General features: G+C 39.4%; 1 protein-coding gene across 2 annotated transcripts; it reads right to left on the reverse strand.

The window, feature by feature from the left end:
* Nucleotides 1-1,195: 1,195 nt before the first annotated feature.
* kctd5b (potassium channel tetramerization domain containing 5b) lies at nt 1,196-22,944 on the reverse strand. 2 transcript variants are annotated; one of them, XM_074620285.1, is made up of 7 exons: nt 22,548-22,944; nt 13,068-13,176; nt 11,854-11,945; nt 11,639-11,734; nt 11,318-11,422; nt 8,161-8,286; nt 4,259-4,457 (listed from the first exon to the last, which is right to left on the reverse strand). In XM_074620285.1, the coding sequence occupies exons 1-7, from the start codon at nt 22,758-22,760 to the stop codon at nt 4,428-4,430; spliced, it is 771 nt and encodes a 256-aa protein (XP_074476386.1). In that variant the 5' UTR covers nt 22,761-22,944; the 3' UTR covers nt 4,259-4,427. The 2 variants fall into 2 exon arrangements, with proteins under 2 accessions (XP_074476385.1, XP_074476386.1); XM_074620284.1 differs by lacking the exon at nt 11,318-11,422 and having other exon boundaries at nt 1,196-4,457; nt 22,548-22,916.
* Between the last annotated feature and the right edge of the window lie 926 nt (nt 22,945-23,870).

Genomic DNA, 23,870 nt, shown 5'->3' on the forward strand with positions numbered 1-23,870 from the left:
CAAACGCTCACCATAAGGTTGAGCTCGATATCTTCCACTGAAGAGTGCACCTTTTCAACTGCCCCATGATTTAGCCAGTAAGAATTTAATCTGGTTATTTGTTTATTATTAGTTTCCATTTCATTCAAGAAGCTTAGATTCTGCTGATATCACACACACACACACACACAGTGCATCCTTTTAAGTTGTTGGTATAAAAATCATCTTTAGAAAAACTGGAAGTCATAATCTGCCCATCTTCTATGGACATTTTGCATTTTGTTGTTTCCAAAGTATACGGACTGAATTGGGAAATAAAGCTTTTATGTGTTCAGCACCTACTGCTTGGAATAATGTACAATCTGATCTTCAACTTCAAAACTTAGTTACCTTGGATGAGTTTAAAGATCTGGTGAAATCACTGCAGTCCAGGTTGTCTTTGTGTGTCAAGTGTTTTGTATGAGCAAGTTTTATAATGTTAATTTATTTGTTGTCTGTTACTTTCACTATAACTATCTTGCTGCTATCTTGGCCACGTCTCCCTTGTAAAAGAGATCTTTGATCTCAATGGGACTAACCTGATTAAATAAAGGACAATAAAATAATAAATCTTTTTCAAAAAATAAAACAAGCAAACTTCTCACTTTTAAAATTCACGGCTAGACCTATTATGTTTATTATTAGGAATATCTGCTAACCGGTATCTGTTCATTCGTACGGTTTATAGCTTTATTTTTCCATTCTAACAAGCACAGGAGGATTTCCATCTTGTCTTATATAACATCTTTGACCAGACTGAAGACCCACCGTTATGCCAAACGACAAATCACATCATATAATGTATATATTATATATAATGTACTAAAGAGTTTAGATTAAACCGACTGAGAGTTTTGGATGTAAGAAAGATATTGAACACTATTGTGTAAAAAAAAAAAAAAAAAGTCTACATAATAAACAGGCATGTTTCTAGGCAACTAAGCCATAGCAAAGTGTTATGAGGACCTGACACAAGAGGTCGCTATTTATCAACAAATAAGATTTGTTGTAAGGACTTTTCCATTTATTGCTATAATATCTACAGGTGTAAGGACACTTCTGTGTGATGTATGATTACTAATTATCATAAAAAGCCAATAATATGTTTATTATTGTGTATAAAAGCAGAAATTAAATCTGGCAGAGGGGGTAAACACAAAAAAAACACACACCGGTATGAATGACAACATTTTTATTCGGTTTACCTTATGCAAGACCATATAGATCTATCCCCTTAACCTCATACTTAGTTTGTACATGTTTAACATTGCATAAGATCGTATAGAATAGTGATCTATGTAGTGATATGAGAACCTTATTCATCAATGTAATTGCTAGATTGAGGAAAAATGACACATTCATTCCCTCTGATTACAACTGTGATCATCTTCAATCATGCATTACAGTGGGTTTGTGGCTTATGACTTGAATGCAAAAACAAACTGGGCACTTATAAGTATTAGGCTACAGATTTGATAAGTTTGTCCATCACGTGAAATGATTTATCGATGCCAAACGCTCAACCGGGTTTGTGAAGGGCATTAAAAGGTAATGTAGCTGCTAAAGTAGAGGGGTTAAACACCTCAGACCAGAGTATATCAAATGAAATTACAACAGAACCAAGCAAACCAAACACAAAAAAACACCTTTTAAATCTCATCGCAGAAAAAAAAGAACGTCTCAAAAGAAGACCCAAATAAAACCTTTTGCTCGGAGCCAACGCAGGTAAAAGTTTCATCCTATTAAAAAAGGAGCCACCAGAGAGGGTGGGAAGCAAGATTGTCTGCAACGCTCAAGCATAGGCTGTCAGAAGTGGATGGAGTTATCTTTATCAGTCAGCACGTCTGTGTGAGTATCAGTTCGTGTGGAGTCGGGAGTGCTAGTTGCCATCGGTGCAGTCACACAAGTCAGACGAAATGTTAACGTGTGTGAGGGAGTGCAAGACAGTACATAATTGGAAGGCTTCAGAATACTATAGCAAATGTAAACATAGCCTAGCTCTGGCAGGAAAATCCAGTCTACTCTGATTGAACCTCTTTGCAGATGTCAAATTTTGCACTTTTAAAAGCCCTTGTGTGTGTGTTTGTGTGTATATCTATATCAAAAACATGCATCCATACTTTGTTTCCCCGACAATATAAAAATTGTTTTAGTCAAGTGTATACGTGTACATGTGAGTAAATGGAGGTTTGTGTGTCGTTAACAAGTCTATATGTACAAAGTGTGCCAGCATTAAGAAACGTTTACTCATCCCTGACACTAAGATCAATGTGTACAATACACATAAGACATTGGATTTTGGTCATTGGGGGAAAAAAGGCAACACTAAAATGATTATTTGTGAATGAAATATCCAACCTATCAAAACCACACATCAAACCTGAAAACAACTTTCTATTAAAAAAAGTGTTCTAAAATGCAGTATTTACATTAACAACATTACAGGCTTTGTAAGCAATGTGCACAGTGTTGTTTTTCCCACTGTAGTGCTTGTAATGCTGTGTACGAAACCTACACAATTCAAAATGCTTAGAAGAATCTATCACAATGCAGGAAAAAATACATTTGTTTTTGTTTTAAATGTAACAGTCAACTTCATAGCCAGCCAAGTATAGCTTTGTTATTGGTTATCAAAACATGTTCCAGGCATGTTCTCAGTGAAAAGACACCATGTTCAGCATCAGCTGTTTCAATCAGAAATCTCTAGAGTCTCTGTACAAGACAATGCAAAACAGAAGTCAACATTGTCAAGATTTTCTCTTTTTTGTTTTTTTTAAAGATCCAGTATAAACAACTTCCAAGTTGTGTTTTCTATACAGTGTACAAAACGTGCAGTTTGTTTTTTTAAAGAGTTAAATATTAATATTGAATTTGGATTATTTACATCAAAACAAAAATCCTCCTGGATATGAACAGAAAGTCCTTCACCGCTGCCTTCAAACAGTTCCAGTCCCCAAAAACCTCCCACACCACAAATACTTCCCCTCAGAAGATCTTAAGATGTTCCCTCGTACATACAAAATAAACTAGTTAAGGAAAACTCAGAAGTCAGTTGAAAATTTAAAAAAAAATTTTTTAAAAAGACGCTGTTGCCTCAAGGATATTTTTCCTGACAGGAAACAGATGTTTAAAAAAATAATATCACTGTAAAACAGAATTGACATTTTAAACACCTTTGACTATTTTGGCAGTTAACTTTGGATTTATGAACATGAGGAGTTAAGAAAGATATCTGGCAGATTAAACTTGATATAAAGTTGCACTTTACAAACATTTAGAGAGCAATGTTAGTTCTTTACACTACTAAAAGTTTGCAGAAGCAGCAGAAATCTTACTTTGAAACAACATTTTGAATGAACGTGTGGCTAAATTAGTATGTAGTTAAACACGTTATCCTTATAATACAGGTAAGTAGACTTCCTGAAAACATAATTATTTAATCCCGCAGCACACGCTGGCCGTCTGCGGGTAAAACATTTACTAATCAAGCAATAAAGAACAATTAAGAAGCATCTTGCATCTTAACATTGCCATATCAGGCAGATATTCTGCTCTCTCTAAAGTTGTCTTATTTAGTCTATGTGAAAATGGGACTTTCATATTTCTGTTCATTACAGGTCACTTCCTTGCCACCAATAAAAGCTCTGCAAGTGGTAGGTAATTTATACCTAATGCCCTTTTACCTACAATATCGAATCACTGACATGTTTGTTCACAGTTTCCATCCTGGTTTGAGAATATGAACGTGAATATATACAGAAAAAAAATCTTCGATTCAAAGTAAAATGTTTCTAATGCATCTGAAAATGTTGTGTGTTGTATATCTGGTTTCCTCATGATCACAAATCTTAGTATAACTGTTTGAAACCTTTAAGAAAATATTTTATTGATTTGTTTTTGGGGGTGAATTTCACATTTAATAGCCTAACTCTTTAAACGTGCGCTAAATAAATGCACAATTCCCTTCTTAACATCTCTGAACAATGATTTTGATACTTTGTAGTTATAAAAGACCATACTGATTGATCCCTTACCAGACCCCTTGAGTTGGAGGATATACTCAATAGATGACCCTGAGAGAATCATTGGCCTTATATGATGATGGCCATATTTTATAGCATAAAACATTTGTAGATTGTAATTCCTTACTCTCAATTAGAAAAAAAAAAAACTTGTCGCTAATTTAAAAAAAAAAAAAAAAAAAAAAAAAAAAGGTCCAGTTTAAATGTACAGGCACAAATTGTCAGTAAACAGACTTATTTACATCAAGAAATAAAAAAAAATAAAAAATGGAGGGAAAACAAAAGAAATGCACACCCCTCCTTTAAATCTCCATTGTGCCAAACCTTCTTCCACAGAGACGATATGTTAGCATCATAACACCTGGAGCTCATAATACTGAGTCCGCTTCACATCCGGGAACCCCTTTCCTGAAGGATCTGCAGAGACCAAAAACAATGACAGAATGAATAAAAACACATCGAAGCTTTGAACGTCATTTAGCACCGGATTCTGCATTTCAGTATTCAAAGTCACTTTATAAATTTTTTTTTTTCTTCCCTGCTACGGTGCATACATTTACTCAACGTGCTGGCTGAATCAAACACACTGAATAGGGCGCAGCGTAAAGGGAAATGCTTGCACAAGTGAGGAAAATAAAGCACTGTGCTAGAGACTATGCAGTAAGCCAATTCTGGGGGAGCTCATGAAGCAGAAAAGCTTGTCAGGTGGGATCAACCTTAGTACTGGAAAGACATGCAGCAGAAACTAACCACAGCAACCTGAAGGATTCTGGACAGCAGAGAACTCAAACTGAGATCCTTATGAAGGCAACAGCGGTGGAATTAAAATGTAACATTACATTTTTAAAGTTCAGTATAGATTTGAAAGTCAATTTAAAGAGGGTGTTTTTTTCTTTTCTTTGTTTAATCACGTCGCTTCTTCATCACCTATTTTCCCTTTTGGGGCTTTACCACCATCACACAATAACTTTAATTGACATCCTAATGATTCTCTGTACTGGTAAACTAACAGGAAATTGTGGATTATGATTTAAGGCCTTTACACACCAGGGGTGTTTTTGTTTCCTCTGTGGGATTAATTTGCAAGTCAATATATTTTTTTTGAACCGTTGTTTTTGTCATGAGTACTTTCACACAGAACGCAAATATTACGCGGCGAAAAATCAATGTAATTTTTTGCGGAAGGAGGACAATCAATCTGAGCTTTCGCACTGGGAAAAAAGGCATCAACCAATCACGTTGTGCAGAATGGAGGCTCTGTAGTCCCATGGATGCATAAAGAGAACTGGATACAGCGTTGGAGGCTCCCGTTCATTCCTATGAGAGTTGCTCAGTGACGCATGAAGCCAAAATGGCTCGACTGCTAAGTGATAAAGTAACCGGATCATCCGGCAATCTTTTGCATCCATCGGGCTCATAGAGCAGTAGTGTTTTCTTTAACTCCGCCTCCCAGCCCTCGCTCCTTCACATGAACAGAAGGGAAATAACTCTGGATTCAGCTATTAGTGCATTTTACAACTTTTAGGACCTAATAATTTAAATAAGGGCTTATCATATTGGGAAGTTGATTTACAGACGTCTTTTCCCCAATGGAAGTCTATAGGGAAAAGTCTTTTTGGGCCCAATGGCATCATGTGACGGACACGGAAATTGCAGTATCGCCGTTTGGTTCTCTATGAAACTATGCTTCAAAGCCTGCCGCTCTTCCTGGGGGCTTGCTGTAGTCCGAACCAAGATGGTAAACGTCATTATTAATTTCAACCTTGACAAGGGAAGCGCCGCCTACCAGATCCACTCCTTCAGTTCTTACCTTTCACAATAAAAGCCCTAGATATATGGGCCTACACTGCGTAACTGTTTACCACAGGAACATTCACATGGAGCATTTCACTAAAAGGAAACTCCATAAAATAGCTTGCAGTAGCTTAGGCTATATAACAATTGACCTCATACAGATGCTGCTCTGGGTCTCTCCCGGCAGTCAGTACTCTGCCTGCGCAAATCTATTTAAAATCTAATTGCATTTTCGTGTTGTTTATTTGTCACCCCCCCCCCGGTGTGTAAAGGCCTTAGGATCTAACATAGTAATAATACATTTCTTTTTTCAGTTAATTTTTATTAAATATGTGCAAATAACATTTTCCTGCTGATCATAATAAAAATATACATATAGTTTGACAGTCCTTCCTTTAAATGTAGCAATCCAATCAGTGGCTGAGATTAAACTCAACTTTCCTCATTAGGACACCTTGTATTAAAAGCAGGAAGACAGACATATGAATTTAACTTTAAAAACACACCAGTGCTGTCCAAGCAACACTACAACTTTTATTTTTGACAATGAAATGGACAAAGGGAGCGTAGTAACCGTCCCTTCCCTTTAAATGTCATTGAATGGGGGACAATGAGTGAAACTGCAACAGCTGATGATTCAGCGCGCACTCCATTAAACAAGGCTGTGAGCATGACAATAATTACAAGGGTCTTATTTACACTACTGAAACAAATGGAGCTCTTCCCATCTGGTTTCAAAGAGAGCTTCACCTGCAAAGAAGTATTCAACTGGTCTCAGCAGGAACCATCTGGCATTAGATCTAGCTTTGGCTTGTAGACTCTGCTGATTTTCAACCTTGGATTCAGTCAATTTGGACTGTATATTATCACATCAGGTTTTCTTTCACATGTGAAAAAAAGTTCTCAGTAGTGTAAACTGCATCAAGGGGGCACGGGGAAGGAAGAGAGGGACTAACTGAGGAAGCGCGGTGGAGGGACTGCGAGCAGTTTAGCGCTCACCGGTGAGTCATAAACGCTCAACGCTAATCAGAGTCATTCATTTCATAATCCGTCTCTTCGTCCTCGCTCTGAGCAACATGCAGCATGCAGACAGCACAGAAGAAGACAAGAAAGGCATGTTTGTAAAAATAATGGAAATGAATGGAGGTGTAAAATGTTGGAAAGGGGAAACGAGGAGAAAAATAAAACTAATGGATTAATGTTCAGAGGGGATTAACATCAACAACTACATTTAGAAAAACTCAAAAAAGGTGGAAAAACACAAGAAAACAAGTAAAAAAATTTTCTCCAAGAGCACCCTTCTACCACACTCAATTCACCTGTCACAACCATAGACTGTTTATAAAGATGGACGACATGACAGCTCCCCAAAAGTGAGGCCGAAACATCTTGTTCGCCCCCTGGTGGCTGGCTGCAGTATCGGTCCTAAAGCCGCCTTCTCCATGTTAGCGGGTGGATAAAGGAAGTGGAGACGCGTCGTCCATCTACAGTATATATACAGTCTATGGCCATGACTGATTCCAAATGGTGCCATTCATTACAAATAAATAACATATTCACAACAAACAGGGAGAGATAATTTTAGATTTAAATTCTTGGATAGTACATAGTGAAATTATTCATACTGGAGGACCCAGTATGGATTTGGTGTCTCTACTCTCCCTCTACATTGGCTTGAAAGATGCACTGGTAGGGTTTAATCCTCCTATCAAAATAAAACAGCAGCATGAATGCAAATTTAACGGTGTGCTTCTTCATGTGTAGTTGCCTTTAAGGAGTGGGGCCCCCGCGGGGACAAGCTGATGGGAGTTTGAATTCCTCAGGGCGTGCCTCCTGCTTCGCTCCCAAAGCCCTTGAGAAAATGACAGACCTTGCCAATAGCACCACTAATCTGCAGACCTGTGCTCTCTTAATGCCCCCAGCATGGATGATACTGTTTATAGGTATATATTTTCTGTGGGGTATAGTCATAGGCATGAAAATGTAAGTTGTTCATGCCTGAATCTAAACAGGAGAGCAATGTTCAGTTGTGAAAAAAGGTCAAAATGAATGTCTGCTTTGCTTTAATTTATGTTTTATCTTCTTTTTCTCTGATTACTTGTGGTTTTACAGGCAGGCTGTTTTTTTTAACGGAGGGACTGAATATTCACAATGTTCTCCTTCATAGAGCTTTCTCATCAATAAACCAGAGGTGCTTTCAGTCCCCTGGTGGCATGTTCATAAATGTGATGCATTTAAAAACATCCAGCACAGGCCGTCATTCACAGATGTTTGCTGTGGATGAATTTTCAACCGTTCCAACTCTCCTCCACACACTCACACTTACCTTAGCCTTCTCACTGGGCTCACTGTTTGTCCCGTATGATTGATTGTGCAGCTCCTTGGAGACTACGCACAGGAACTCGGCTTGGTCTTCGTTTCCGTAGTTGTAAGAGGAGCCTATGCTGACCAGCTAGAGAGACACGAGAGCAGAGCACAGACGGAGAATTAGTCTTTGGCTGATGAAGTAGAGGCAGAAACTGGGTTACTCATGGTGGGAAAACAGAGGTAGGGCGGCTTTAAAGTAACGTAAAAGAGGTTGAGGAGCACAGAGGATCTACAGGTTCATGCAATTCAAATGGAAAGCTTCTCAATATATTATTTTGGAGTTTCCCTAATTAGACATAGCTAAAAAAAACATTCATACCAGACTAGTCTTAGTATGGTCTGTGTAATCCTGACTTTGAAGTTTGTTTTTAGGATTAATTATCGTGCATGTTTTGCCTTTATTTGATACACCACATATTATGGGATACAGTGGGGATGACACATAAAAGTCCATAGTGAGATTTAAACCCAGGATGTCATGGTAGCACAATTACATGGTACACTGAGACCACTAGGCCAACAGGGAAACCCACTTAAAAAAAACAAAAAAAACTAATACACCAAGAGAAGACAGAAGTTAGAGGCTTCAAACCCTATTTCAAGAGTTTAAGGGTGCAAAGAAATGTGTGAGTTTTGAGTCATTAATATATCTAATGTAATGACAGATAGTGTTTTCATGACCTGCAGAAATGCCAGCGTTGAAATCCAAAATAAAACATTCATGAAGATCAAAGGGCGAACAGAAAACTGAGTTACCGAAGTAATTACACAAAAATAAAATAAATGGTGGTCCACAAAAATAAGGTAATGATAATAAAAGAAATAGCACAAAGACGCCAGACAGAAAAAAAAAGATAATCAGCAGATAGTTATTGAATACAAGTGCAGGGACTCGACAACAGGAAGCACACATGCCGGCGGGAAAATCCATGGGGGAAACAGTGGATTTGACTTGATAGGACCAGGCTTGTTTGAAGTGAATAGTTGGAGACAAATTGATGCAATCAAGTGTTGAAAAACTACAAAGCAAATAAAGGGAGAAAACTACAAAGTAGCTCACTCCTATCAGTAACATCCCCTTCATGTTTCAGCTCTGTGACTTAAGATTTGAATGTTAGTTGTACCATGACAAAGACAGCGTGGGTAAGATTTTCTCCGGTGCTTCAACAGCCACATTAATTAAAGGGATAGTTTGGGTGTTTTGTAGTGGGCTTGTGTGAGGTACTTATCCATAGTCAGTGTATTACCTACAGTAGATGACGGTTGGCACGCCCCCAGTTTGGAAAAGCAGACAGGAGTTAAAGCACAGAAGCAAAGCAATGTACTGCTGCGGACGGGGGGAGCAGCAAAACTTATTTTAGTCACCTGAGAGAAAGCCCAACCTAAATATGGAATACTTTCGCCGCTTTACCTTGCCATCAGACAGCAATACAGTCTATGCTTCCGAAGGGGAACTGAAGCCGTTATCTATGCTCTCACCACTGTTAGGTGGGCCTTTCTTTTAGGTGGGTAAAATACATTTTGCTGCCACCCCGTCCACAGCAGTACCAATTGGTTTGGTTCCGTGCCGGTAACTCCTGTCTGTTTTTCCAAACTGGGGATGCGCCGACAGTCATCTATTGTAGGTAATACACTGACTACGGATAAGTACCTCAAACAACCCCACTTCAAAACACCCAATCTATCCCTTAAAGATCAATACCATCAGTGCTAGATACTATGAGCTGCATTCTATAATCGGCTTTCTAGGACTCTATTTCATTATGTCTGCCAACTCTCGCCTTAGCTGCACGGCTTACCGGTCTACCACAAGGATTGAGAGAGAACAGAGTGAAGAACCAAAATTCAACCAAATGAAAACATCGTTGAAGCTACCGCTTGTAACAGCGAGTGGCTTTTTCCTCCGAGCATTGAATGCGTCAGTCGGGAAAATAATTTGCATGAGAAAAATCCCACACATGGTATCTTTAAATACAATACGCATGGTAATTTCTAATTTTCCTGTTCCAAGTCATGTCAGTTTGAATACAAAGACACAAAAGGACACAAGAGGATAAATAAAAAAGGGACGACATCGTTAAGATCTTTATAAACAAACATCATGCACACCTTGAAAAACATGAGAAAAACAAAACAGAGCAATTCCTGTTCCTGAATAACTGCTGAATGTTAAGTGTTTGTACACTGCAGGTTACATGTATACCGTCTGTACCCAGGTGTGCATGTTCAGACATGCATCGCCTCATTAGCCGCTGCTGCCGGAGACTTGTTGTTGTTAAGCAATCTCTCTCACATTAGGCATCAACGCAGCAAAAAAAGAATAAATAATCTCAACTAGCTACCGTGGATTCCACTTGTCACTCTGCTAAAAGGCTCAACACGCACCAAATCCTAAAACTTCCTGGGTGAAATACACTTCAACAACTCGTCTATATTAACGGAGTCTTAAAGCAGCAGTAGGTCATTAAAGCTCATCTCCCCAATAGACTCTCCTGGGCTGACGACCGAGCTTTAGGCTTTGCATAAGGAGTGTTTCTAGGAGTTTCCCATCTGACCTGCGTGAGGAGATTAGAGAGATTTCGGCTCTAATGGGAGATCCAGTGATCCCTCGTCTCAGAGAGACACATAATACACACGGCAACACCCACACAAACGTGTGGTTTTTCATTTGAATTATATTCCAGCTGAACAAAAACTCATGTAATCTTTCACTCTTAATGTTTGAATCTGTTTCAATTACAAGGTATAAAACATTTCACTTCTTAAACAACCAACACTATATTACAGCACAGCCCCCCAAAAAACAGCCAAGTGGCTATATCAAAGCAGAACACAGAAAGCTGTTGACAGGCTTAAAAAACTGTGAATGCAGTATGAATAAAAAAATAGCATAATAAAACAAAAATCACAGACAAGAAAAAAAAGAATGGTGTCATGTTCTCTTAGCCTCACTGGTGAGCAAGCAGTACGAATGAACACTGAAAAGAATCAACTCAAAATAAATGATCAAGAGCTATGTGTCTACTTGGGACAAATGATGGCCACCGGGGGTGTGTATGGACAACATGGGGACCATGCAGTGACCGGCCCGTGGACAGAAATTTGTTAAGACACACCTCTCCGCTGTTGTTTGGCAAAGCAGACTCCTCTCCCTTCACCTCCCTTGACACAATCAGCAGAAACTCTGACTGGTGGGCCCGCCCGTAACCTATACTGACAAGCTGCAATGACCAATCAGAGCACAGAAGGGATGCCCGGATCACGTATGCGGACATTGAGAAAGATGTGATTTGCCGTTTGGCTTCTTTTTTTTTTTTTTTTTTTAAAGCCATTTCCAATATAGAGGATTGGACTTTCTAGGTCAATGTGAGCATAGCGGGGTGGGTGAAGCACATGAAAGGATGATTGCTGCTGTCACCCTGCAGGGAGAGATTTACCTGTTCAAACTTCCAGCCGTCAGACATGGTCGACACCATCTGTGTCAGCTCCTCCTCCTGGCACTGCAGCACCCGGTACACATGCTTCACTGGAACCTGAGAGGAGGAGGGACACGTTAAGAGAAACGGGACGGAGAGGGAGAAATGACACAAAATTAATGAAACATTAGAGTCATATTGATGGAGAAAATCTATTTAAATAGAACTTCATGTACCTGTGATGTTTTACAGTCGCGTTCCCTGATCTTGTCCTTGAGGAGCTTTATTAATGATGTGATGTTGTAGAATTCGGCTTCTTCTAGCACACCTAAAACAGCGAAAAAGAAACGGTTAAGCTTTTAAGGCAGACTTAAAGCCGTTTCACACCAATTACGGATTTTTGTCTGAAAAATGCGCACAGAAATTTATAAAAACTGATTTTGTTGGTCTTTATGGATGCTTGCAAACCCCTGCAGAACATTTGTGCGGGGGAAAAGATGGTCCAATGGACCTCAATTTCAGCGGATTTCCGCCTGAGGAAATGTATGTTTGACAAATGAAATCGTTTGGTCAAACTGAACGCAGTCATTCTGCATAATATTTAGCCATGTGCTTCTGTTTGTTGCACTGAGAGAGTGCGTATTTTCGAAACAATGGGCGTTTGTTTTCATGTTGACGGACTGCTTTTTTCGGTCTAATGGGACATTTTTCGGACTTAATGGACTGTCCCCTTCTCAACACCCAATAATGTACAAACAATGACAAACACTACTACCTCAACAACCAAATAAAGGGCAATATATGGCTTGAGATCGACCAGCAGCTGGGATATGATGAAGATGGTAACGTAGCAGATATGCACTTGCTGACGTTATATGTTGGTCACGGAACGGGGCTAGCCACAACAGCTAACGTTAGCATCAAATTAGGGGTCCGATTAGTTGATGTGTTTTGTAGTTAAGGTTAGCCCCTTAAATATTCTCTGTCTGGATAGGTTTTTGTTGTGTGGAGCGGACATTGGCACTATTTAGGAGTAAACTCACTGATGAAAAATGGAACTCGGCAACGCGGATAATTTGCACCAGAACCGGTATGCATAGTTGTCATGCGGACAATTCATTGCACTGGTGAGAAACGCCTTTTACCCTGCTGCTGCTGCTACTGCTAAAAATATCATCTACTTTAGAGTTCTGCGGAGATGCGGGTGTAATGTGTTGGAATCTATACTTCTCTGACCAATCAAATTATATGTATTGCACTTACGTTCTATTAAAAACGAGATGTGATGGACATGTAGGAAGCTCAGCTGAATTGCCTTTATCTCTTTGCAATCATTGCCATCACATTACCTTTTACAACAATCGATCAACAATAATGAACTCAAATATTCACAAGTTTGTTTTGGAAAACATTTCTTAAAGATTCATCTCGTATTAGATGGAGACGTTACCTTCCTCCGCCAAGTCCCTGTTGAGCACCAGTTTGCCATGCCTCAAGTAGTTCAGCACTGGCCCAAAGTATGTGGGGTCTCTGTCTATGAGATAGGCACCAGTTTCATCCTGAAAAGCAGAAAAGAAGGAGGATGTCATTAATAGAATAACATTGTATTCACTGTCAAGAGTTGAAGAAATAGTTCAAAATTTTGGAAATATGCCTGTTCCTGGTCAAACCCGCACTTTGAGAACCACTGATAGCAATTTTAATTGTATGCATCCAGTACAAGGAACGCAGTGCGCACAGAGATGAAAGTGATTTAAAATCCTCTCATCTGAAAATTGTGTTTTGCAAAATGTCAGTGTTCCTTTTAAAAAGAGACAATGAGCAGCCGCGGCCTATATCTTAATCGAAACATAATCTGTGGGGTGGAAAAAAAACAACAGTGTGCATCAGTGAATAAAACTCCAGGGATGAGAATTATGAGGTCAGCTCCTGTGCTGATAATCTCTACAGGGCTCCAGAGGACATGCGCACACAGAGCCACACACGAACGACAGCTTTGGGATATCACTTCACTATTCCCACAGGCCTTGGGTTTGATCCCGATTTCTTCACAACCGCTGGGTATTCCCCTATTTCTGTAAGTACTGTGATTAGACAGTCTTTGTCTCGTGGGGGAAGAGGAGGCTAAAACAATTAGAGCAGAACAGAAAAGGATTTGGAACAGCGAGCTGAATCCACCGAGGGGACCGAGAGAAAGCACCTTGGCTTACAACCGACAATTAGCCTAGTCTACTCTGGTCTGTTACATCGTGGGTCTAACACATGAGTCTGTTTGAACAGCTGTCCAACTACTGCAGCCAACACCAGTTTAATATGAAAAAGTGTTTAATATGATGTGACATTTAGTGAGTCAAACATGCTTGACATTTTAGTAAAACGCTCAGCAGGGAGGACAGGCCTTAAGCAAATTTTGTGCTAATCCTCAAATGCTACAGGATGTTTGACTTTGCATCAGTCGAGTAATATGGCTTCAGGGGCAATCTTGGCAAATTAGCGGCATTGCTGGTCGGCGCAATATTGTCACACACTGCAGGCCATGAGCAAACTCAAACAGCCAAGTCCACAATGAAGAACATGTGCATAATCACAATTACGTCGCCTCTACAAACCCAGAGATGGATTCAACTCAAAATCCATTAATCTTTCCAATAATGAGAAAAGGTCCCAGTGCATTTTCTTTTGTAATGAATCTGAACCCTCCTGCTGGATGACCTCCTTTTCAATGCAAAACATATCCCAGTGGAGCCCAGTGGAGCTCTATTCTGGTCTTATTGCCTCGTGTCAGTTCCTTACATTTCCATAGTCAATGAAGTTTAAGCAAAAGCACAGGTGGGGAGGAAACAGACGAGGCCACAGCTGCACGACTCACCACATTCAAACCACACTGTACACAATGGTTGATTCTAACACAGGAGGTTAAGCTTCTATTCTTCACTCGCATAGCAAAAAGGTGCCATGCACTAAATATTTGTATTTCTACTCCATGGCCACATGTATCCACTACTAATCATTTTACTTACAATGAACTTGAGAGCAAGATGGGCTTGTTCATATTATGGATAGAACTGACATTTTTGCCTGATGAACATTGCATATTTTACTTTTAATTCCTATCAAAAATCTGTTGATCTTGTTCTTAACATATGGTTTTGCTTTCTGAATAAACACTGCAAATCTGAAACTTGCTTCACCAGCAACAGAGCGCAAGTGTTATTATTCCATAATGAATCCGTAGACCTTTTCCACAGCAGGAATTTTGACTCGTGGCAGGAAAAGCAGAGGTGGAAGTTAAAACATTAACAATGGCTCCATTACAGCAATTACTGTTTATACCCGTGTTTGACAAGTCAAAATGTCTGTTTTGACAAAAGCTCTATTCAACTTCAGTTTCACTCCACTTTCTCCTCTTGGTCCATATCCTCATGTGCTTGAAAAAAAGGTAATCCTTAAAATGTTTTATTTGCTTTTAGCATAACATTTGGCTGATAAAAATGGTAGAAATTACATTTAGGGGGCATTGCAATAGCCCAATGTTTAAGGGTCTCTCCCCTCAATTCCCTTTTGGATCAACACCATCAACTATCTCATAAACAACCAGCAACAGGTTGTTAAGGTTTTTTTTATGGAAGTTTTCCATGTCTGGATCTATTCAATTTGGGATAGGTTTGAACCAATTGTAGATGTGGGCCTGCAAAGTGCAACATCTAGGCCTTTTTCTTTGAAGACATTTTGACACGTAACAGTAGGAAAAGTACTAGAGCTGCAACGATTAACCAATTAGTTGTCAACTATTAAACTAATAGCCAACTATTTTGATAATTGGTTAATTGGTTTGAGTATTTTTTTCCAGCTTCTTAAACATGATTATGTTCTGGTTTCTTTACTCCTCTATGACAGTAAACTGAATATCTTTGAGTTGTGGACAAAACAAGACACTTGAGGACGTCATCTTGGGCTTTGGGAAACACTGATCGACATTTTTCACCATTTTATAGACCAAAACAACTAATCGATTAATCAAGAAAATAATCGACATTTAAAATAATCGTTAGTTGCAGCTCTAAAAAGTAAAGGAGTAAACAAAAATTAATTACGGCTGAATTCCATTTAGCTGCTTTGGTGTCAGGGTCCCTGCTATTGTGCATGCTGGCTCACGGTCATACTGGGACACTAAAATAACAGAGCCGTCGTTAATGTTATTAGCAAGTAACACCTGCGCTCATCCTACTATGACAAGTCAAAAATGTCTGCTGTGAAAAAGGCTTAACTCACTATACAAATAAACTATTGTATACAGCCTCAAAACACTCCCACTGATCAAACACTCAAAGCTACCATATGTGTACTCTACACTTCTGTAAACCTTCTGCTTCCTGGCCTGTTGTGCCGACCAGCCTATTGCCGGTCCCCTGGGTGCACATGTTCAGATGATGACCCAGTTCAGAGAGAGATGATTATGGGGGCTCTGATATGGGGGCCCGTGCACACAAAGGGGACAGTGTCTTTAATTAAAAACAAAAGGCTGTGTCTCTCGGGGGCCCGGGCTGGGGAGCACTGGGCAACAAGCAGACGGGACAGTGAGGGAACAGGAGGGATGTACTGTGAACGGGCAGGAAAAGAGAAGGAGTTAGGAAGAAATGTATTGAATTAGAAAGCTTTAAGTTCAGTCTGAGAAAGTTCAGCATCTCTGTATAATAACATGTGATGATGAACAAAACTAGCTTATCATCTATGAATATTAAAAACTGCTTAATGTGCGATTGGGAGCAATTCTTTTGCCTCTGCACGGCTCTCGTCCTGGCGACGGCTCGCAGCTAACAGCAAAGAACGTATATTGCTAAGAAATAAAGTCTATTATACGTTCTAATGCAACGCCAGCACCCAGCAGCAGACCTCCGCCCTTTTGGACTGTAATCTAGTCGCCTACCATAATGATGCCAGTAAAATGTCCGCCTACAAAATGCTGTACAGAAGTAAAACAAAATGATTTCTCTTCTATTGTCATAATTTTAATGTCTCTACCGAAATGGCCTGTGTTGAACAATAAAAATAATTTATAAATATGCATACTATTATAACCATTTACTTATTTATTTAACTTTTTTGCCCGGCCATGTGGGGCACACTCACATGCACTAAAAGGCATGCGCCCAGCCCGGCTATGTCAACAAAGCACAGAGGAGCTCGGATTACAACCGATACACACAGAGACAGAGCGACTTCATTCTCTGCTCAGGCAGACATTACTCCTCTATATCTTTACATAGTAAATAGTTGTTTACTGCTATATTAATTCTCTGGATATTGTATAGAGCACATGTAAAGGCAACGATCAACTATCGTGACACTTTATCTTCATTCATACCTTATAGAGGTTTGTTAATGAAATAAAATGCTAGACTTACATGGAACAAAGCAAACCGCTTAAACCAAAGACACCAGATGATATCAAAAGTGTCAACACCGCCTACAATAACCACCAGAATTCGGTCAGTTCAGTGTAGGTCAGGCATGCTACATGGTATTTTGTGGTTTGGATTGCAAAAATAATTGAAAGTGCAAAGCCTTTCGTACAGTCAATAACAAGAGCCGAGTCAAAGCAGGCCCAACCATGACTGGATTCAAACTGGAGATAACTTAAAATGTAGGTAAACAAAAGCTAATTAGAAGGCTGGGCTTTCACAGCCGAGGGAAATGTAGAGCATTAACCTTATCATTCTTCTCCTATACACAATACATATCCTCCCACAGGAAATACCATGGCGACCCACCCTTCAAGCATGTGATGTCCAATAAGGCTTTCTGCAGACACATTAACACCGAAAGTCAACCCTTAATTCAACTAAATTAACAAGTCGGCGCACGTTTGAGTACAACAATCGGTGTACACCAAATCTTTGCATGGAATAATTCACCAATTCAAACCAGACAGGTGTGAGTATATTCACTGCTAAATTTCATAGACTTTCAAATAATACACCAGATGGTGGTTATCAGTAATTATCAAACAAAAAACAGCAACAGCCGTGAAGTCAAACCAATTTGCTCGGATAGAATAAAAAGAATGAAAGCGTAATCAAACACTGCTCGGACTTCACTGCAGTCCAGCTGGAGTACAAGCCCGCTGCAGAAACACTGCTTAAAGATGTTGCAGTAGATCTTCTGAGTCACATGACCGTAGCTACTTAGCCAAGTGGAAGTCTGATCCTTGTAGAGCAGGAGCCAGGAGTCCCTCTGGAGTACAAGCAGTAATGGCATAGTCAAATAGGCCTTCATCTTTTAAATAATACACACATCGCATCAAGGCTGTAACTATCTCATATTCCAAGATATTAACGCTGTGCATTTGAATGAGAGTTTAAGGCTGGGGAGGAGACTTCTCGCCTTTCTACCATTTTTAGCTCTGCGAGGCAACGCCATAAGTGCGTTTCGCGGAACAATTTATAACGGAGCAGTGCCTCAGGCAGTAAATGAACGGCTCCTTTTAAAACTCCCCTAAAAGCTTTGCTGTCATGATGAGAGGCGGTTAAGTAGCTCCAACGGCTAAGCTGGCGAGCCAGGAAATCTCTGCAACCTGGAGCTTTCTCCTGGCAGAATGAGAAATGTGTATTGCTATAGAAAAAGGAGGCTGGAAGTGAAATGACTGGTCTTGTTGATGACTTGACTTTGTGTGGCACCATTTTAATTTACTGCAACACAATGCGATGATCAATGTCAGTCTTTTGTGGATAAAGTTGCTTTAGTTTAGAGACTAATAAAGCCGATGAGTCACACCTGATTTGCCAGTAGTGCTCTCTGCAGAGTCCCGTTGAGCACTTACTGCAAGAAGACGGAGCAGGAGGAGACCGAGATATCACCCGTTAAATATTTACGTTGCCTCCCACTGTGTGCTCAGGCATGACATACAAGCTGAATACGGCATTAAATGCGGCCATATTTCCCTCACACATGCCGCAGAGAGGACTTCTTCGGCCAGCAAATGGGTATAAATATGAAAAGAATGAGATGTTGAAGGAACACGAAACCTTTGTGATGGGGTGCTTGAAATATTGATGCAGCTCTCAAAGCTAGAAAGCTGGGTCTCTACTTGAGTGGTTCTGAGCCAAGTAGTTTGAGAGCAGGAGTTTGCCAAAGGGATGGATGCTCAGTGATGTGCAACTCGCAGCTCGTTGATTGGACAATTGACAATTTTGAGAGCAATACCTGCTTATGATCTTGCAGCATCAATTAGTCACATAAGTCTAACAATCCTAGTTATAACAATATCTCTCTAACGTGACAGCGATGAGCAATTCTAGGGTAAACTATTTTAAAAGTATTCATGTAAATACAAGGCTATCTGCTGTTATGGCCGTGCACGTGACAGCACTTCCTCCACTTTCTCCCTGATCTACCCCAATGTGCAAAACAGGCTCCAGTCAACAACATGAATAATGCAGTTCTCCTCAAGAGTCCTGCTGAAGCACGTCAGCCTGCGTGACTGAGAACTGAACCACTCATTTCCTTGGCTGGGAAACACAATACTGCATTCGCCCAAAAAACAGAGCTCTTCACTGATCTGTTACTCTGATGGGCTTCCTATTCACGTGCAGGGTTGAGTGATGCAAAAAAAAAAAAAAACATGGCTTTCTTGGCTCAGTTGCAGATAAAATGAAATGATGTCAACGTAAATAGTTTGAGACACTGATGCAAGTGAAATAATATCCAATAATAAGCTGTCCTTTACCGGATCTTAAACGAGAATGCCGGCAGGAGAGAGGTAATGGCTCGAGAGTCTGATGCACACTTAAGACAAGGGATTGAGATGGACTGATCCGTCGCTCATGGGAGGATAAACTGACAAAAAAGCAAGCTGATTATTCAGAGATTAAGATATTTGCATGAAAATACGAGATGAGCCACAGTCTCAGCTTAGTATAAAGCAGGGCAGGGGTGAAGATTAAAATGTGCAAGTAGATGAAAACAATGAATAATGGGGCAGTAAAATGAACGATGAAAAGCAAAGCACATTATACTATGTATACAGACACTAATACATTGTGTTGGACAGTGCCAGGGGCCTTAAAGCACACACGCACGCACACACACACACACATGCTGCTGTTAAAACTGGCAGATGGACAAACAGAGAGAGCCTGCTTCTGGAGCATTGAGGCCATTCAGGCAGATGAGTGACTTCATCCCCAGCTCTCAGTTGTCAGCAGCACCTCACCCCACTTGGCAATGACTTATGTGCTCATTAGGGGAGCCTCACCACCACCAGCACAGAGGCTGATCACTGCAGAGCAAACAGAGCCAAGTAACAGACTAAACCTCAAGAGAGGGAGAGGAAAAAACACAAATTGATCAAGCAATAAAGTCTTATATGTGTAGATCATTTGGCAAGTTAATTATAGCACTAACACTTGTAAACAGTACAATCACTAAATTAACTAGAAAAGAGCTATAGGTGGACAGTGTATCAATATGATATTTGAGTGAGATTTTGGCTATTTGGATATTATGCTACAGCCCATTTAACCTCAGAGTTAAAAAAAGTGTCTTCCAATTACTTGTTTGTGATTTCCTTCCTATTTAGGGTTAAAAGAAAATCTTAACAATTTAGGCTTGTTAAATTTTATTTGTATTGTCCACTGTAGTGGACTACAGGACTATTTCAGTGTGAAAAGACAAAAAAAAATTAACAGATTATGGCTGTAGAGTGATATTATACCAAGAATACATTCAAATTGATTAAAAAAAACACATGCCATATCACTGGAAAGCCTAGGATGTCCTCGTTACAATACACCAGGGGTTGATAGAGTAAGTCAAAAGAGTAAGAGGATATGCATGTGGACAAAATGTCCACTACAGAGGACACATGTCAATGGGCGTGGTCTCAGGAGGTTAAAGTTATAGCTAATGTCTATTTTTCTGCAATTATGTGACTATTAAAGAGCAAAATAACCCACCTCAAGTCTAGATGAAATATTACAGCATCTATAAAATCAGGTACAGCGAATATGCAACAGTAGTTTTTGTCAACAATGGGAGAAAAATAAGATGTCACTATTTGACATTTGACACCAGAGCAACGCAATGCAACGGCCTCACATCTCAGATGGGGGAATAGAAAAGAGCTATAGGTGGATAGTGTATGATATGCAATTTGAATGAGATTTTGGCTATTCGGATATAATTCTACAGCCCATTTAAAGTTATAGCTAATGTCTATTTTCTGCAATTGTGTGACTATTAAAGAGTGAAATAACCCACCTCAAGTTTAGATGACATATTACAGCATCTATAAAATCAGGTTACACTATCTATAGCGAATATGCAACAGTAGTTTTTTGTCAATAATGGGAGACAATAAGACAGTACAATCACTAAATGGGCTATAGGTGGATAGTGTATCAATATGATATACAATTTGAATGAGGCTATTTGGATATTATTCTACAGTCCATTTAAAGTTATAGCTAATGTCTATTTTCTGCAATTATGTGACTATTAAAGTTGAGTGAAATAAACCACAGCATCTATGGTCACACACAAAATCAGGTTACACTATCTACAGCGAATATGTAACAGTAGTTTTTTGTCAATAACGAGAAAATTAAGGTGTCACTATTTGACATTAGACACCATATGATATACAATTTGAATAATTTAAAGTAATAATTTAATTTAAAGTTATAGCTAATGTCTATTTTCTGCAATTATGTGACTATTAAAGAGTGAAATAACCCACCTCAAGTTTAGATGACATATTACAGCATCTATAAAATCAGGTTACACTATCTACAGCGAATATGTAAAAGTAGTTTTTGTCAATAATGGGAGAAAAATTAGGTGTCACTATTTGACATTTGACACCAGAGCAACGCAACGCCCTCATAGATATTATGTGACTATCAAAGAGTGAAATAACCCATCTGAAGTTTAGATTAAATATTACAGCATTGATAAAATCAGGTAACACTAGTAGTTTTTTGTCAATAATGGGAGAAAAACTAGGTGTCACTATTTGACATTTGACACCAGAGCTAGATAGTGTATCAATATGATATACAATTTGAATGAGGCTATTTGGATATTATTCTACAGCCCTTTTAAAGTTATACCTAATGCCTACTTTCTGCAATTATGTGACTATTAAAAGGTGAGTGAAATAACCCACAGCATCTATGGTCACATACAAAATCAAGTTACACTATCTACAGCGAATATGTAAAAGTAGTTTTGGTCAATAATGGAGAGAAATAAGGTGTCACTATTTGACATTTGACACCAGAGCAATGCAACGCCCTCATAGATATTATGTGACTATCAAAGAGTGAAATAACCCATCTGAAGTTTAGATTAAATATTACAGAATTGATAAAATCAAGTTACACTATCTACAGCGAATATGTAACAGTAGTTTTTGTTAATAATGGAGAGAAATAAGGTGTCACTATTTGACATTTGACACCAGAGAAACGGCCTCAGCTCAGATGGGGGAAAGTTTCCAACTACTGAGACTGAGACTCTACTGGAAAAAACTATTAAACAAATAGTTAAAACCCAAACTATTGTTATTAAATCCAACACTTACACGTCTAGGTAACATCAAACTTAAGACTTAGCAACATATCTTGTTAAAAGGACACACAAAGAGCCAGTTATACACACACACACACACAGAAGCTAGCAGGAGGATCGTATGTCATGAGGTGACTGTCGGAATCTAGCTAGCTTAACGTGCTAACCCTAACTAGCCACCACACAACAAAAATCGCACTTAAAGTATGAATAAACAGATTTTCTCAAAGCATGGGATCTTATTAAGCATATCTTATTAATTGCTTAACAATACACTCATTAAATATAAATTAATTTAGTGGTAAAATGTAAATTAAGTTAACCAACTGCTGTCCTAACTGCAGTTAGCTTAGCATGTTACCTTGTCGGAGTCGAGCTCCGGGTCAGCTTGGCTCAGTCTGTACAGAAACGATTTGGGGTCTCGACACAGAGTCTGTCTGGTTGTTAAGAAATACGTCCCACCGACGTTTAGGCGGATCCATTTAGATGCAGCTGAAGCGTTTCTCTCCTGCGGGGAATGGGTTAAACATCTCCGGTGAACGGAGCTGCTCGTCTCGGAGCTGTTCTCTGCCATCACACCTCTCTCTCCTCTCGTCTCCTCTCGTCTCTCCTCTCCGCCCTCAGCTCGGCTCGGCTGTGTGTGTGGAGGCTGACAGGAAATATCTGAGCTGCTGCAGCCACTAACTTGGGGAGTCCACGATTCATGCAAAGCAGCCACTCCTACCAAACCCACTACACACCAGCACTGACAGACACTTATATAGATTATTCCAGAGAAGAGAAAAGGTCCTCCCAGCTTCAATATGGAGCAATGATCTCTTGATACTATGTCATTTAGAATAGAATAGAAAGCGTTATTGTCATTGTATTAAATACAACGAGATTCACAGTTGCCACTTCTGGTCAGTGCTTTAAAACAACCACCTAAAAAAAGTGCAATAAACATAGTGATGTTTGAGGTTCCTCCCCAGCTTGATCCACTTCAATATGGAGCAATGATCTCTTGATGCATAGACATTGTAACATAGTGAAAATGTGCCATGAACATACTCAAGAACCAACCAGCTTTATGGTTTTCTCCCATGATGTTTGCATTTCAAGTAATTTTCACAACACAAAAAACAATTATAATGGGCCGGTACTCACTGTGTCACACTGTGTAACAAAAAAATGGCAGGTGAAAAAATGTGTCATAAACATAGTCAAGACCAACCATCTTTAGGTTTTCTCCCGTGATGTTTGCATTTCAAGTAATTGTGCCAGAAACATAGTCAAGACCAACCAGCTTTAGGTTTTCTCTTAATACTGACAGCCTGTAAAAATGTCATTTGGTTACAGTATTTTTATGATTGTAATATAAAAAATGTGCCATAAACATAGTCAAGACCAACCAGCTTTAGGTTTTCTCCTGTGATGTTAAGCAAGAATATACAGTACAATCACAATAGCGCAACAAAATGAACACATCCACACAAACGTAAATAAATTCTGACACAACATCCACATTACAACACACGGTTGAATTATTTGGCTTCACTACCATCACAGCTACTGAATTATCATATAAATAAAGCTTAATTTACATCCAGTTATAATGACTCTCAGCCTTCAGAAGCTGCCACACATCAGTCAAAGGTCAGACAGTAATATATCTGTATGATCAGCGGATGCTGAGTACTTGTGG

Source organism: Sebastes fasciatus, chromosome 20 (genome assembly GCF_043250625.1).
Source record: "Sebastes fasciatus isolate fSebFas1 chromosome 20, fSebFas1.pri, whole genome shotgun sequence".
Classification (NCBI taxonomy): Eukaryota; Metazoa; Chordata; class Actinopteri; order Perciformes; family Sebastidae; genus Sebastes; species Sebastes fasciatus.

Excerpts from the sequence above, each read along its gene's own strand:
- kctd5b (XM_074620285.1), bottom strand. The coding sequence starts at position 22,760 with ATGGCAGAGAACAGCTCCGAGACGAGCAGCTCCGTTCACCGGAGATGT. Across the intron at positions 11,735-11,853 it reads GCGACTGTAAAACATCACAG|GTTCCAGTGAAGCATGTGTA; the intron begins GTACATGAAGTT and ends TCCTCCTCTCAG. Across the intron at positions 4,458-8,160 it reads AGCCCAGTGAGAAGGCTAAG|ATCCTTCAGGAAAGGGGTTC; the intron begins GTAAGTGTGAGT and ends TGGTCTCTGCAG.